This window comes from Lissotriton vulgaris, chromosome 1_1, assembly GCF_964263255.1.
Source record: "Lissotriton vulgaris chromosome 1_1, aLisVul1.2, whole genome shotgun sequence".
NCBI lineage: Eukaryota > Metazoa > Chordata > Amphibia > Caudata > Salamandridae > Lissotriton > Lissotriton vulgaris.
The window spans coordinates 1764938815-1764955228 of record NC_141685.1 but is presented as its reverse complement, the minus strand read 5'-3'; the positions used below and the strand labels follow the sequence as shown (position 1 = coordinate 1764955228).

Below are 16414 nucleotides of genomic sequence, written 5' to 3'. Positions count from 1 at the left end.
TGTGTGTATAGCTGTATATGCAAATAAATGGATGTTCAATAGTTTATTTGCATGTGAGTATGTGTGTGAGCAACTTTTGGAAGACGGTCGATGTGTTTCAGGATGTGTATCACTACAAATGATGAGTGAGTATATGTATGAGTGACTACATAGAACTGTTGGTTAATTAGTGGATGTGTATATAAATGGTGAAATTACTGAATTGGTTGTAACTGGTATAGGTATCTCCTTTTTTTGAAAATGTTAGTTTCTATTTTTGAATATGTTTCAAGGGTTACAGTGAAAGGAGGTCTGTCACTCTGTCACAAGGATGATGTCATCAGTGATGTCACTGACCATGTCATTAGTGATGTATTATGTGACGTCATCAGCAGTGCATTACACGCGCAAGTTATAGGGAGTCCAACTAACTATAACGTGGAATTTCAATGGTTTTAGGTCAGTAAAATTTCCAGCTAACTAACTGGTGTGAAACCTATGGTATTTTCAGTGAATTTAATGGGTTTTTTAAATGCTAATTAACTAACTGTTATGAAACCTATGTATTTTTCAGTGAATTTCATGGGTTTTTTAAATGCTAATTCCTAACTATATATAAGGCCCCAAACCTATATTTTTTTTCTTTGAATTTCAAAATTTTGTTAATAGCAAATGTCTATAGCTATAAAATGTAATATTTTTGAAAGAATGAATCCTATATTTTATTTGTATTTAAAACAATTTTTTTAATGTACCCTTGAGCGCTCCCGGGACGTGCCCCGGTGAGCGCCCCAGAAAGCGTAGTCTTTTGTAGCGCCCCAGGGCGCGCTCCGGAGAGCGTCCCGTTATCGCTATTGCCGCGAACGAAAACCTCATCGTGATGTATCTCGTAGCCGCGTCCACGTGATATGCACGCCGTAAGCGCACCAGGAAGCACTCGAGCGAATACGATCACGCAATGTAAACATGTGATGCGCGCCGCTTAAGCGCGTCCGTCATGTGACCTGAAAATAACACTTTCTATTGGTGCAGAACAGTTTTGGTTTCATAATGATGAAATCCCTGGTCTTGTGACCTGAAAATAACACTTCTCATTGGTTCAGGCCTTTTTTTTTCCCTAATGATGAAAGACCCCACCTTTTTTAGGTTTTGCCTGGCGAAAGCTGCGCTTTCTGCGCAGCTTTTTCACGCAGGCGAAAACCTGATGAGAACAGTAGTGTGCTTTCGTTCGGCCCTCGTCATTCATTGGCTGGCTCCGTAAATGGAGCCTTGCCATTGGACGAGGGGCCTGTCCGTCAATGCCGGACCAGACACGGGGGCGTTCCCGACATTCTTTGGCTTTTGCCGACGTCACGCGACGCCGGGAACGCCCCCGAGTCTGGTCCGGCATTGCCGGCACTTCTGCGTCTCTCCTGCCCCGTGACTGGCCGGCCGGCCAATCCTAGCGCGGCCGGCCGGAAGTGCCCGCCCCCCGCAGCCCGGGGGAAGAAGGAGAGGAAGACGGCAAGCAGTATGGCGGCGCCCGCGGGGATCCCGTGGCCTGGAGGGAACCCCGGGAGATGCGGAGGACGTTGCCGGTCTCCCATGCCGAAGAGGGAGACCGGAGAAGTGCCGCCGTCGCAAGGTGCAGGTGAGTGCCTCTGTCCCGTGCATCCCCGTGCGCCTCCTCCTTCCCTCGTGACCTTCACTGTCCTGGCCGTACTGATGTACATGAGTGCGGCCGTCATCTGGCCAGTCTTCTGCTTCGACAGTAAGTATGGCTCAGCCCAGCGTCCGCAGCATTGCCCCCGGGGACGGTGCCCCTGGGACAGCCAGCTGGTCGTCACTGTCTTCACTCATGTCAACTTGTTGCTCTACATCGCAGACCTGGTGTACTCCCAGCGGCTCCGCTTCACCTCGCGGCCGTAGCAGCGCTGTGTAGTGTGCATGGATGGCGGACGCTGCGCCGGCTCGTCTCCTTCACCTGCACGGCCTTTGCGCTGCATCTTGGACTTGACGTGCGCCTGCAGTTCAGCGTCACCTGCTGTCAACGCTGCAGCTGCGCATTCAGGCTTGCACACCCCAAGGAGATATGCTACAAAGGTGGGGCTGAAAGAACTAGATGCAAAGCGCCAGGGAGGGATGGACTGTGAGGGGTATGGTAGCAGGCTGTGAGAGGTTATTTGCATCATGGGTGGTTCTGTGGATGTGAGAGTTAACTGAGGGGCAGTGAGGGAGGTGAGACCGGCAGGCTACTCTGCCGCCATATGGCTTTGATTGCATGATATTCAGCAATGACTTGGGATACTCGAAGTGCTTGCAATAGGTGTGAAGCCAGCAAGGGTGAAAGCCGCTGTTTTCACAACCCTACACAAGAAAGTAGGGACCCTGCAATGCACCCGTGCAACAAAAGACACAGAATGCAAGCTCCCATCACAAGGTGCTTGAGAGGAAATAATAATAAGACAGAAACAAATCTATTACAAATGGATGGATCCACCCTATCCACGAAAAGGTCAATAAAATCGATATAAAATTATAAGATGCATCTTGATGGTTAATTTTCCTATTCTTGGATGATCATTCACAAAGTTATCTAAAACCTACTTTAAAGGAAAGCGAATCCGAAGATAATTAGCATCTGGACATTCTACTGAATGAACAGCATTCTTTCAAGCATACAACCCTACACATTATGTGCAGGCATATACATGTACTGTGTCGTATGAGGGAAATTTCAGTTGCCTACGGGACACTGGTTTGAATCCCATCTGGGGAACCTAGCCTCCCATCAGTCTGAGATTCGTGTTAGTCACAGGGCTAAAAATACTGAAAAAGCTCATACTGTCTATCGCAATTTCTTTAGATGCAAAGCGTAAATTGAAGAATACATACATATTGTAACACCTAAAGAAGAAAACACAAACGTACTGAAATGCTTTTCATACTTTTAGTGCTACCTGTGTGTTTTGTGTTTCATTACATAAATATTAGAATTCACTCTGAATAATACATGACGTCATATTACTTACTGTGGTTTGCTGCCGATTACTCAGGACGACAACGGGTCTATATAGCACTGTTAAAACATTTTTTTTTACAAAATCACGTCAACGAAAAAATTCTAAAACATTTGAAATATCTGTTTTAGGTGTCGTAGTTCCCACCCATTGCATCATTAACTCTTTTAAAAATGCATTAAGCGAAAGGTAGTATGGGGGAAGTGGCGTGGATGTTTGGGGGGGGGGGGGGGGGGGATTACAGGCCTTTAACACTTGGCTATAGACAATGGAGCAGGGGGTGGGGGTACCGTGAATAGGCCAATGTCTTAAACTGCAACCACCTTAATGCACGATCATATGATCTTTTTTGCCGGTTTTGAAATGCACACCTGTTATGTTATTTGTAAAAGCTTCAATAAAGTTTTGAAAAAAAGAGAAATGTTGTGATTAAACAAGGGGGGGGTTGTGCAGTGCATACTACAGAGATGTCCAGTGTGACTGTAACATATTCTATCCATGCTTATTTGAAGTTGAAATAGGACATCTCGGCGAGCAAGCGAACTAAAAGACCTAGTCTTACCATCTCAATGTGTCTGTCCCATTCATCACCCCCTAATATCCTTTTCACCGAATCTTCATCCCAAATATATTTAAACAATATTAACCAATTGAGCCTAATCATTTTCTATACCAGCAATCCCGTACACTGTCAATCATGGCCAGTAAACCATAGTTGACCTATTAACCTTAGGCCACCGAATCATTGTCCATATTAAAACAATCATGCGTCTCCGTGTTCTCAGGTGGTCCGTGCGAAGAAATATGCATTATACTCCAATGTTACAGCAGGTCAAAACCGGTGTCCATTAACCCTGTCCACTTTCGATCCATCACAGTGACCCATCGTGGTCCATTATCCCCATGCCACCTGATGATTATCCTTATTCAGCCAAGCATACGTCCCCAAGTATCAAAGTGCTCCATGCAGAGAAAGGGCAGCATGTGCTACTATTCCAGCGAGCCAAGGCGGTATCCATCATACAAAAAACATAAATAAAAATAATGTCAAGAGCAATGCCAATAGCTCTAACTTTAACAAAGGCAAAACCATTGCATTGTAAATGCTTGTTCCTTATTCTGACTTTGTCCTTTGACTTAGGATGACCTCTTTTGCAATCTTCAAGTAAATTTTGTACTTTGAAATGGCTTCAATAGCAGCAGCAGCTGGAGCATCTGCGCCACCACCAAGAGGACCACCACAAGATTACATTGGTGGTCAACAAGAGGAGGAGGAGGAGGGGAGGATAAGACGGCTGCAAGAACACAATACCCCATACCAGCCAAAACCAGACATTGTATGGGAGTTTTTTTCGATCCCAGAGGGCAAGAAAAAAGTAAATGCGGCCAATGTGACTTGCCTAATCTGTGGCGTGGAACTTTCCAGGGGAAACCCTAATAAGAAATACTTTTTCGGAAACAGCACCATGATTCGCCACATGCAGCGCAGGCATCCAAGAAACTATTCTGCTGCAGTGATGAGGGAACTGGCCAGTAACCTTCCCCAACCTTCAGCTCCACCTCCCAAAGAAATCAACCCACTCCAACGGGACCAGAGGCAAGGGAGACGATCCCTTGCATTCAGCCACGGTTTGGAGATTTCCGTATAACATGTATACATTGTGGTAAGACCATCTCCTATGGTGAACTGAGCATAAAGCTCATCGTCCTTGCTGGGGACAACCACAAATGCCCCAAAAAACCCTAATGTTTTATTTTTTTTCTGCTCCAGTTGAGCCATTTTCAATTCCCAGTTTTTTCGTTTATCCCCATAAAAATACCCAAAAAAATATAAAATAGTTCATAAAAGCCAAAAAAAAGTACAAAATGTTCCAAAAACACAAAAAAAATAAAACACAAAAAACAGTTCTTTTTAGAACTACCTCCAATTTATAAAAAAAAAAGGCTACATTCTTTAATAACTGTCATTCTTCTTTCCCCATGGGCCGCTCCCCCCGCGCAAATCAAAAAAAAATATTTTTTTTTCTTGCCCCGCGGGGCCCTTTTATAGCCCCCACATCAAACCTGGGGGGTCTACCCTGCCCCCTTATGGTCATTTCCCCCTTTGTTTTTCCCACCTCTTGTGTCTCGATTCTACCGAGACAGAAGATGGCGGCCGCTCCGGACAGTTTCGAATGTTTACAGACACCCGAGTGCCAATCGGCTTTCCGTGCGCAAGACGCGTAGCGCGGCCGGTGCGCTCCCCGGTGCGCGGCCTTAGATATATATATTTTTTTGAACCTAAATTACTCAAAAACCAGTGGAGCACATATCTTGAGACATAGCAAAGGCACATCGGGCTACCAGTCCCTACAATTTTGCCAAGTTTGGTGCAAATCCATTCAGCCGTTCGGGCTAAAAATGAGTTTGACCGCCCTATGGAAATTAACATGTAGAAAACACGTTTTGGGACCCCCTTTTATCTCGGCCCCCGCTTGACGAATCCCCCCCACATTTTCAGGGAAGGAGCGGAGCGGGCCACAAACTTTAAGAAATTTGCGAAGATTCGTCCACCGGCGCCAAAGTTATTCCCAATAGAATGTTGCGGATTTCCTATGGAAAGTAGATCCTAACTATAACTACCTAGTAGGAGATATATATATATATATATATATATCACATATAAGTGTTTCCGGGGTCCCGCGCATGGGCAGGAATATTCTAATGCTTATGACTTTGATGATCCCCTGGAAGAGAACTGACCCCCACTCTGACGGGAAGACTGGCGGGAAACCCTACGTGAGGAAAGGGTGTGTGCCAACTCCACCCCTCAGGTGGGAGAGGCAAGGTGAAGCACAACTCCGGGCTCCGGCCATCTTGAGGATGGGGAGCCCTGCCCAATCAGAGGCTCCTGCCCACCTCCCCCAGAGAGGAGCAGGATAGGGGCTGTACTCACCCCAGGACAGGGACCCATTAGTCCCTGCCCTTCCCGTACCTGTAATGCCTCTAAATTTTATTTAGGGGCACCCTGAACCTTCCGTCCTCAGATGCAGAATTTTAAACAAGAAAAAAGTCCAAGACTAATACCTGTCGTGCAGCTGCTAACAAGAGGACGACACCAACTGACTTGGCCCCAACCCTACAGGCATGTTGATCCTTGAACCTGCTCCTGCTAAATCCCGGCGTCTCTTGCGGACAGCAACTTCGAGAACCCCAGAGGACCTGCCTGCCTTGAACTTGGAGACTGGGACTCATATGAGCAGTGGTTCTGCTCAAACTGCAGCACCCCTGGTGCCAGCCAGGAACCGCGAATCCAGCCCACTCTGCACCCGCCAAGCCCGGCCTGTGCTCGAGTAGACAAGGAGACCCTGAGGACGTCCCCCCAACCGCGACCAGCAGAGGGTAAGATTTTCCAACGACACCCCGGCGCCCCCTGTGCCCAACTCCTGGGTGTCTACCTATCCTCCAAGATCCCAACTTACCTCTCGACGTGTTAGTCGCTCCCGAAGAATCTGTCCCCGAGCCTGCAGCCTTTGTTCACCTTCCAAGTTCTCCGTTGAATAACATTGAGCACCCGACGGCTCAAAAGCACCCTGCACCCAGCTCCGACAGTGCCCCTGGCAGTGCAGCCTTGGTCCTCACTTACTAACCCATTTGCGCTGAGCAAGTGCCCAGGAGCCCAGCTCCCACAGCCGCGTGGCCTGTTTGCCAGCAGCCACCAACCGAAGGTCCCCTGCCTCTCGTTGGATAACATTGGGCCTAACTAACTCTGCACCCGGCTGCCCCTGTGCTTCTGTGGGTGCACCAACTGTACCTACCAGACCCTGGGAGACCCCCGAGTCTATGCCCAGAAACTTAACTCTGCCAGTCAGGTACTTACCCAAAAGCCGATAACTCACTTTTCTTCCATAGGCTAACAATGACTGGTTTCACTTGGAAATTCTTCTAAGTGTGTAGTTTTAGAACTTTAAAATATTCATGTAAAAATAGCTAAACAACGAATTCCGGTTTACTCACCTGTTATCAGGAGAGAACCCTGTGCTGAGTCTTTCAGCCCCGCACTGACCCTGAAAAGCAATTTTAACCGTACTTAACAGTAACACTACTTACCTTCTAAGTGAATTTCCTCCCATAGGATAACATTGGTGGTCTATGTGAAAAAGTTTCTAAGTGTCAACTTTTAAAATACAATAATATTCCTTAAAAATCACACTGTAACCAAAACGCTTTTACGTAACTGTTTACAGTACATGTCGCAGGACTGAATCTAGGATCCAGTCCTGAGGTTAGAAAAGTATTCTACAAAGTAATTGCATTTAACTAAAACTTCCCATTGAGCTCAATGTTGCCTATTGCAACAACTGTAGCTATTGTAATCAAAAAGTCTAGTGCCTATTTGAAAAGTGCTTAACTACAGTAACTCATTCTGATAAAGTATACCTTGGTACCTTGTTGGTTCTAAAATAAAACAACTATGTATTTTTATACAAACAATTGGCCTAGAGTTCAGTTCTTGAGTGTGTGAGACCATTTGCTGACTGAGTGTGTACAACAAATGCTTTACACTGTCCTCTGATACTGCCTTACTGCGCGACCAAGCTACCACTTTAGAGAGTAAGGCTCTATCTAACTTTAGCCTCTGCCAAACCTCTGGGGACTGTGGACTCCGTACAACACTGTACCATACTTTGGTCCAGTATATACAGAGCCACTTTCTTACACCCACCCCCTCCCTTGTAGGCCATACTCCTATACAATCGATTTAGCATAATGGGAATCAAGAATAGGTTCACGGTGCAAGAGTAGAGTTATTTATATAGAACAGTAGATGTGCATCATGAAACCATTCTAGATTCACAAGTTTCTGCCCTGCCTGTTAACTAGTGCATTTTTAAATTAATTTGTTAATAAATGTAAGCACACATAGTTACTTCCATATACATCCCTGTCAATGGGAAAATAGATTTTGAACATGGTTGTTGGATAGCTGGGTATTATGAGTGAACTGTCGCCAAGTCTCACTGACCTCACCTATGGGCTAGGCCATTGGAATTGTGTGATTTTTGTGGCGGATGCTTTTTGTGTAAGTAAGCTGGCTGTGGGGCCCCTCCGAACACATCTTTTTAAGAGCTCACCGTCCCCAGTAACTGGGACGTCTGGAATTTACCTTCATATGTTGTGGGCCTGCAGGTAGTTTAAAGTTTGGCCGGCTGAGCCAAGCTAATTATTATTTTGTTGGACTTCGAGCTATGTATCTGGACTTCTCTGCCTCCCCCAGCAAGGGCCATGATTTTTTTTCGTTATTGTTTTCTATTGTAATTTATCATTTTAAAGTGAATAAAAATGAAATATAGCATGGTAATTCTGAGGCCTGTTCTATCAAAAGATCGCCATTCCAAGAAATGCATTCACCCTTCACTGGAGTTTAGCTATTATGATACAGCTTTTAAGTGTCTCTGAACTCCGCTACAGTGTCTTTTGTAATCCTTCACTAAAGAGCTTGTGCTTCTGTACTTTTATGTAGGGTTACGTTAAAACTCGGTGAGTTCCGTGGGCGGATTTTGGCACGTCCTGCTGCTTGTGTTGATTTTAATCGCTTGACCTTATTCCGTGCTGTAAAATCAGTGCGAACTGCACCAAGCAGTGCGCCAGAGCGCTGCTTCTTTCTGCTGCTCGAGTAGATTTTCGACAGGAGCAGTATCTTAAGGCAAACAGTTGTGACCTGCTGTGACCGCCCACGTTGAGAGATCTCACAGGATGCGTTCTAGCACCTAAAATTCACGCTATGGGACGCAAATTCTCGCTCGCCAACTTAACATTGGGGAGCCAGGCATGAGAATAAACTCTACCACACGGTGGTTGGCTGAGTTCGTTCTCAAAGCAGAATGCAAAGAGGGCCAAACTCCGAGCTTTGCTGGCTGAGTGGAATTATTCACCCACCTCTACTTTTACCAGACTCCGATTAACTTAATTGTTTTTTTTCTCTGACACTTTCCCTTCTAGTTGGACTGCTTCATTGGCTTCACATAACGTAATGCCTAATGGCTGTTTGCATAGTGAATCTTGACATTTTGTTCCTTTATTAATCGTGGATGCAATTTTAACTGTACAAAGTGTGGCTAGTTTTCATATGGTGTCTTTCAGACCGGCTTATGACCAGCACTAGAGGAAAAACAAATCTAATTTCAGTCATTTTCAAAAAGGGGAGCATCTCTTATAAAAATAATTTAAAATCCTTTAAAAAAGGAGAAACAAAACTATATATAAAAAATCTAATGTGTTAAAAAAAGATCTCATTCCTTATTAACATTGAGGATCTCCTTCTACAAAACAAGTGCTTGCAACAATCTGTGGCATACTTTTTATTAGTCCATATCTTGACTACACAATATACAGAGCTCCTTGAAATCAAAAGGATAGCAGAAAGATGTACTTGTTTTTATATTTCTTCAAATCATCACAAATCTAAGTACTTCCTTTAAATAACCTAGTCTTAATACAACTTGGAGTGATTTTTAGATTAAGTAACATGTTTATGCTGCCTTTTGCCACTACTTCAGGACTCTTAAACGCAGTACAGGTTCTAATAATGCAGTCCTTTTGTCTTATAATAGGATAATTTAAGAAATATCACACAACCATCAAGAGTAAACAGTATCCCAAATCACCACATTTGCTAGAACTAAAATGGATCAGTAGATGTCAATATGATAGTAAGTGGCTTTGGAACTGCCCTTTGCCATTATAACTTTCTTGTCCATTTCATCTCCCTACTCATGATACAATAACTCTCCTCCCTATACATGTACATGTCCTGCCTCTGGAGTAGTTTTGGTCTTGCCATTTTTTGATTGGATGGTTTGTATCCTTCCACGGCTGAAGTCTGAACTAATTTACCATTTGCCTGTATGTGTTCTAGTTAGCTTTTAACACTCCATGGGGCAGTTTCACCTGCCTTCTTTTCTCTTAGTGTGCAGTTTCATTTGCTCTTACTCATCTTCTCTTTCAAATCTGCATCTTGCCCCATCATCTTTAACCCCTGCATCTTTATCCCATTGTTCCTGATCCCATGTGGTGCTACAGCTCTCCCTTAGGTGTTTACCCCTTTTCATTGACATCCTTTATTCTACTCTCTCCGACTTACCATCCTCGGGGCTCCTGATTTTCTGTGGTTCCTCACTTGCTCTCATGGCTCCCTCTCCCGAGCCCCCTTGTGCACTTTCAGCTGTGCTCTCCATCCGCCTCCTCAGCTTTCCCAGTGCGCCCACTCACATAGCTCTTTCACTTATTGTTGTGCACCAGTATTGCACACTTTACCCCCAGCCTCGTCTTTTAACCCACAGCCCCCCCCCCCCCATCTTTTCCTGTCTTATCAACCCCCTGGTCTTGCTCTACAGCACCTTCCTTTCCCATCGCCTTATCAATATATGCTCCCCTCACAGCAGCCTTTTACTTTTCCTCTTGTGAACAGGTTAATGTATGTTTACAAGCTGCACTGCTACAAATACACCAAGGGAGGTAGTTTAACTGCGAACATCGTGTCATTTTGCGGGTGAATAGTGGGCAACTTATTGCGTTGTGCTGATAAGTTTTAGCATGCTTCAAATAAAATTCACCACTTATTTTAATAGTCTCTGGTTTCACTAGTGAAGAGCGTAAGCTGCAAAACATCATGGCGCTTAGCATTTATAAACACTTGACCATAATGTGTGCATCATTTTATAAGCCATGCACAGAGCTTAAATTGGATCCTATTTTTGACCAGGCTAAATGTGTTGTGTTATTACTAAATGTAGCATAGCACCCTATTTTTGTAGTTAATTCTTAGAATGACTAGCGCAAGTATCCCTTGGACCTTATATTGTGTTGGCCCCTTGTAACAGGAGGATTTTCTGCAGCTGCCTTTGCTTTCAAAGGCTGCTTTGTAGGTTTTCAATATCTGTGATGCATATTTTAATAGGGTAAATCACTTTGGGTAGTGGCAGAGTCCCAGCAACCACGTTATCTGTTTTTAGGATTTCATCTTCAGGTCAGTAAGACATCTGTTTGACCATAGGTGCTAAGCATTTTGACATTTTCAGTTTACTTTGTCTCTAGGTTCTATTGCAAAAACCAGACTGATTATGCACATAGTTTTCAATCCCGTTTTCATTTAATGAAAAAACTAATTGAGGGCACAAATACAAGGGCACCCCGAATTTGTAAAGGGATCTCAGGAAAAAAAGTATCGTTTTTTTTTTCTTCTTTTGTTCTAACATCTTGCAAAAATAAAAGCTAAATATTTAAGATGTACTGAAAGGTGTTAAAGGCTACTCTTGGACCAGCAGTACCAATGCTGTGTCCACCCCTAAATCAGCTGCAATCTCAGATCATCTAAATTGTGTTAATGATGGTATTTAACCCGTTTTCTGCCCAAACCCTACTTTGCAGTTCCTACTTGTTAAATACTGTGTCCCAAAATAAGGAATGCTGGTCGTAGCACCAGAAAGGTCTTCCTGATTTTCATAACTTCAAGCTACAGAATTTACTTGCTGAGACCAAAGTTAATCAGTATCTCTAAATGCATGTAAAAACATAGAAAAGAGGACCAAAGAGTTTCCCTTTTTAGCACCATGTTGGAATGGTCTGCTAAGAGTAAATCTTTACAACAAGAAGAGTCTAAAATTAAAATGTAACCAGTTTTTGTTGGATCAAAACATGAAAACCAACAGTCAAAAATATATAGTAAAGTGTTCTGACCAGTATTAAGTCATCTTTACAATCAGCAAGACTTCTAGTCACGTCATGACAACAGTAGGTCTTTCAGTGGTTAAATGGTGGTATTTTTATTTTTGTCCTAATTAGTAGATCCAAGTGCAGTCTTTGTTTTGATAAGACAAAAAGTTGATCGCATTCGTAGTAATGAGCTTCATTGTTATTTTGAGACGCATTGTAAAAGTAAACTATCTGCTGTAAATTACATTTCTGGAGAAACACATTGCAGTTCAACTGCAGTCAGTCGCTGAAGTATTTCAGCATTGTTGATTCCACATACATCTCAAATATGAATTCTATTTCAATTTGTACTTATTTGGGTGGAATGTTTAAAAAGCATTGGAGAACTCTGGGCCATTTCAACTGAAATATTTTGCTGGAAGTTCAATAAACGCCCATGTCAAAAGTATTAGCTCATAGATTGCCAGGCTTTTTAATATATATATATATATATATATATATATATATATATATATATATATATATATATATATATATATATATATATATATATTAAACGGTTTGTGTGTTTAATCTGCCCAAAATATGAAGATGGTATGAAAGTGCCCTCATTATTTGTGCTATTAGTCGTACTAGTTCTTATGGACTACTACATTTGTAATAAGTTGTAAAATATTGATGGTGCTTGTAGAGCATTTAGGAACCTGTTACTAACTTCAAATGAAGAATTTTCCTTTTGCACTTGTGATACCGAACCCATCTTTGTCTGTTTATGGATACTACACCAAAGTCCACTATTCTGCTTCCACTGCTGTAACAGCCTGATGTCTGGTTCTTGATGGTATATACAGCAAACTCTTGGTCCTCAAAAATGCAAATTCCCGCATGAGAAAGAAGTCTAAACAGAAATATTAAGCGTGAATGTTTGCATAGTTAGGACAATGGAGAGACTGCAGCAGTTACAATTTTGCACCCTAGTCTTTTAGGGACTGTCCGCAAACTTGTTAAACATGTACAGAGTGAAACTCTTTTGTTAAAGTATGTTCGAGAATACTAATGTGTAGTATAATCAGCACTGATTATATTCATTTTGTAAGCTAAATTGAGTGGATATTATTGTATTGTGAAAAGAGTCCACTGTAATTGGGTATTTTTTTTTTGTCCTAGGATTCTGGGTTCACTGCAACGATTCTAAACTCCACATTTGTACAGTGGAAGAGGTGTGCAAAGTTCAAGCCTACATCTTGTTTTACACGCAGAGAATTACTCAGGAAGCGGGACGTTCCTTAAATAAAATCTCGTGTCCAAGCTCACCATCTAGTAACTTGACACTGACAGAAGTACAGTGAGGCATCCAGTGTCGTTTTTTTATATGGGAAAAGCAAGAGCAGCAAATAACCCAAAGACAGTGTACGTGTACAGTGGAAATAAACGTCTTCTGAATCCTGTGTAAATAGTTTTAAATAGAAGATTTGCAAACAGTATTGTACTTTATATCCTGTGAATTAGTGTACAGTATGTTTGTACATTTTTGTATTAACGAAGTAAGCACTCTTTTTAAATGGTTAGTACAGATTGATTAACATTTGTATATTAGCAGTAGCAACTTTTGGAAATACCTAGAGTGTTTTTACCAGGCAACCTAAACATGTTTTTTTAATTTTTACCTCAGCTATTTTCAGCTGTCTTGTTTTGATAAAATATTTTAATTGGTTAAGGAAAGGTATAAATCATGTGTCTCATTTGATACTTATCTTTATATTTAAAACTGGTTTCCTAATATCTCAAACTCTTAGACATTTAGTTCAGGGAGCTACATCCATTTCAAGCAAGCTATTAATGCAGACAGATTCATAACAGCTGAGGCAAACGATTTACAATTGATCAGTTTATTTGGGGGCAGGGCGGGCTGTCCAGGCAAATTTTAATTTTATAATATGAATCTATTTTAATATTTGGTCATCCTTCTCTACCATCTTCCCACTGCAGTTTGAGTCCCTCGTTCGAGCGACCCAGACCTAAAGCTGTTAATTGAAACACTATTCTTATAAAATAATTTTAAGGCCTATTTTACTTAACCATCCGTTACCTATTTTGAGCGGATTCCTTCTCCCTCCATCTATCAGTCACTTCACAATCTTTTCTACGTTAAGTTTTGCTTTTATTTTGGCTGATGGGAACATACTATCCCTGTGATTTAGTCTCTATTTAACCACCAAATACTCTCATACAAACACCACCAGATTTAAAACATCAAGCATGTGGCAAAGGCAATTAGCCCGCCTAACAGGTCTCTGGATTCTTAACCCAGTAAGTTTTTAGGATTTCCTTTTACTGACAATTTACTGTTCCTTAGAGGACCCTGACTCGCACATAGACAGCAGTGAGATGACTTTTGGATCCAGAAGATTCACTCTGACCTTCATCTAAGTAGTTGATGTCACTAAGGATGCCCAACCAAAACCTTTTCTATTGTGTTTAGTGGCATCAAATGTGAGTCCCAAAAAGCCATGATCAAATAGATTACTCATCCATGGCTAAGTTAAGGATGCATACTTAATGTGGTTTGTCCTGTTCAGAGTTCTCCCCCTCGGATCACTGTCAAAAGGAGTGCAAATGATGCTCTGTCTTCCAACAGTTGTTCTTTGGGCTTAATTCTAAGTTTAAGAGTCCTCATTCACGAAAGTAGCGTTCTTTGTTGTGAAAGCGAGAGGAGACAACTTAGTCTCCATTGGCTCATTAGTTCTTCCAGAAGTATCTATAGACCTTTGGTTTCTTCATCAAATGAACTATTGAGATAAGAAAGGTTACCTCAATGAGATGACATTTTCCTCCCTTTAGGAGCACTTTTTTTTAACCTAGTCTGTTAAGCAGCCGTTACTTGGTATTAATACCCGATTTGCTCTTTCTCCGTATGATGTAGTCTCCTCATTGTTAATCTCTGAAATCGGTCCAAATCCAGTTGAGAAACTAAAAGTACAGAAAAAGTAATTTATCTTTGTCAGTACACTTTCTTTACCCTTCCTCGTTCTCCTTTTCAGAGCCTGCTTCGCCATCCCAGTACCATATGTCTGGTCACCAACATTGGCTTAATAGGCGGTTGGAACTAATGCAGCGTTTGGTGATGTAGTACAATAGGGAAGTGTGCAGTCTGTTGTGCATAGACTTGCAGGTGTGACGGGCTCCAATATTTTGGGAGAGCATCTTAAACACCAGCTTATGTCTTTTGGTAGGAGGACTGCCAACTAGGTTGACAAGTAGGAAGAGTAGGACAGAGTTCTTAAATCCATGAACGTTGTAGGTTATTAAATGTTTTTACCCTTAGAATTGCATCAAGTAATTTCTGGCATATTGAGTTATCAGCTGTTCAACTTCACCTGCTAGTACAGTTAGGCAATTCAGACATTACGTTGATCGCTCATACTCCTCTTTTTTTTTTTAAATTATTTTTTATTCTCAATGTTCTGTTTTGTTTTAATGAAGTTTTCATACTTCGGGTATGCACAGCATTTTATTGCCCTAGCTAGCTGGGCTAGACAATGCAATTACAAATAAATACCCATTGCTCGTACAAATATTTTTAACTCCTCTTCAAAAAGGAAACTGTGTGCTTTATAATAACCCTTGACATCCACCATCCAAAACATTGGTTGCAACGAAGGACCCAAATTCAGAGAATTAGCCCAACCAGCCCTTTGAATGACTGAAGGATTCAGAGTCCATGAACAACTCAAATCTAATTATTTGTTTTATCCTTACTTTTTATTTGGGGCCTCTCAGGGATTATTTGTGGTGTATAGGAATATTTTTCCTATGGGTATAACGTTTTGTAAAAATGTGGTGTTTCTGTCCGTTTTGAAATCAACACAAGGCCAACAGTAGATCTATGTTGCATAACTGTCAGCATGGGCCATGGGCCAAAATGTTATGCCTTCTTGCCTGCCACCTAGTAGATGTACAAAAACATTTTTAGGAGCAGTGCAAGCAGATTTAAGAAATTACATTTTGTGGTATGGAGGATAGACTTTAGATGAAATAAAGTTGGAAGTTCGTATTGTTGGAGTGTCCAAAAATTGAGTTAAAAGAAGTGGAAAGGGAACAATGACAAGGAATACCTGTGGCTAATATATTCTCAGTTTAAACCAGCCATCCCATCACAATTTCTGACTTGCCAAATCACAGTATTTTTATTACAAAGAACTAGACCTCAGTCTTTGAACATATGTATAAGTAAAAAATGAGAATACTAAATGGATCATGTACTCTGAAACAGAACAAACGTTGAGCTTAAGTATTAAGGTTTATCTGTAACCTAAAGTTGAATGTTTGCTATTACTTTGAAACCTATGCAAATTGTTACCTCAGCTGTTAGCTCATACCTCAATAAACCTTTTTATTTCGTATTCTAGGTCTGAGTTATTTATTTGAGAAATTGCTTTGTTTTTTCACCTTCGTTGCTTAATTGCCACATTTTTCTGTCATAATTTTTATTGTGGAAATTTGTAATCCATGACTCCTATGTTATTTACTTAAAACGTTACTGATGTGAAAGGCCTTCTGAAGGTGGCTGAGGCGAGAAGACCATCCATGGAGCTGATAACTCATGTGTAAATGTCAGTGAAGGTTCATAACCTAGTCTGCTCTGGTGAAAGGTAAGATGTAGCATTCTCTCAGCAGATTTATATGTGCAAATGACAGAGGTTACATATTAGGATTATCAGCTAATCTTTCCATGGTGAATA

General features: G+C 41.8%; 1 protein-coding gene across 2 annotated transcripts in view; it reads left to right on the top strand.

Annotated features, from left to right (window-relative positions):
* USP44 (ubiquitin specific peptidase 44) overlaps window positions 1-16075 on the top strand; it is a 182430-nt gene extending 166355 nt beyond the window's left edge. For both annotated transcript variants that reach the window (XM_086919071.1, XM_086919072.1), the window contains exon 6: window positions 12840-16075. In XM_086919071.1, coding sequence (XP_086775197.1) covers window positions 12840-13021 — 182 coding nt within the window. In that variant the 3' untranslated portion in view covers window positions 13022-16075. The remainder of the gene's footprint in view (window positions 1-12839) is intronic.
* The last annotated feature ends 339 nt before the right edge of the window (window positions 16076-16414 follow it).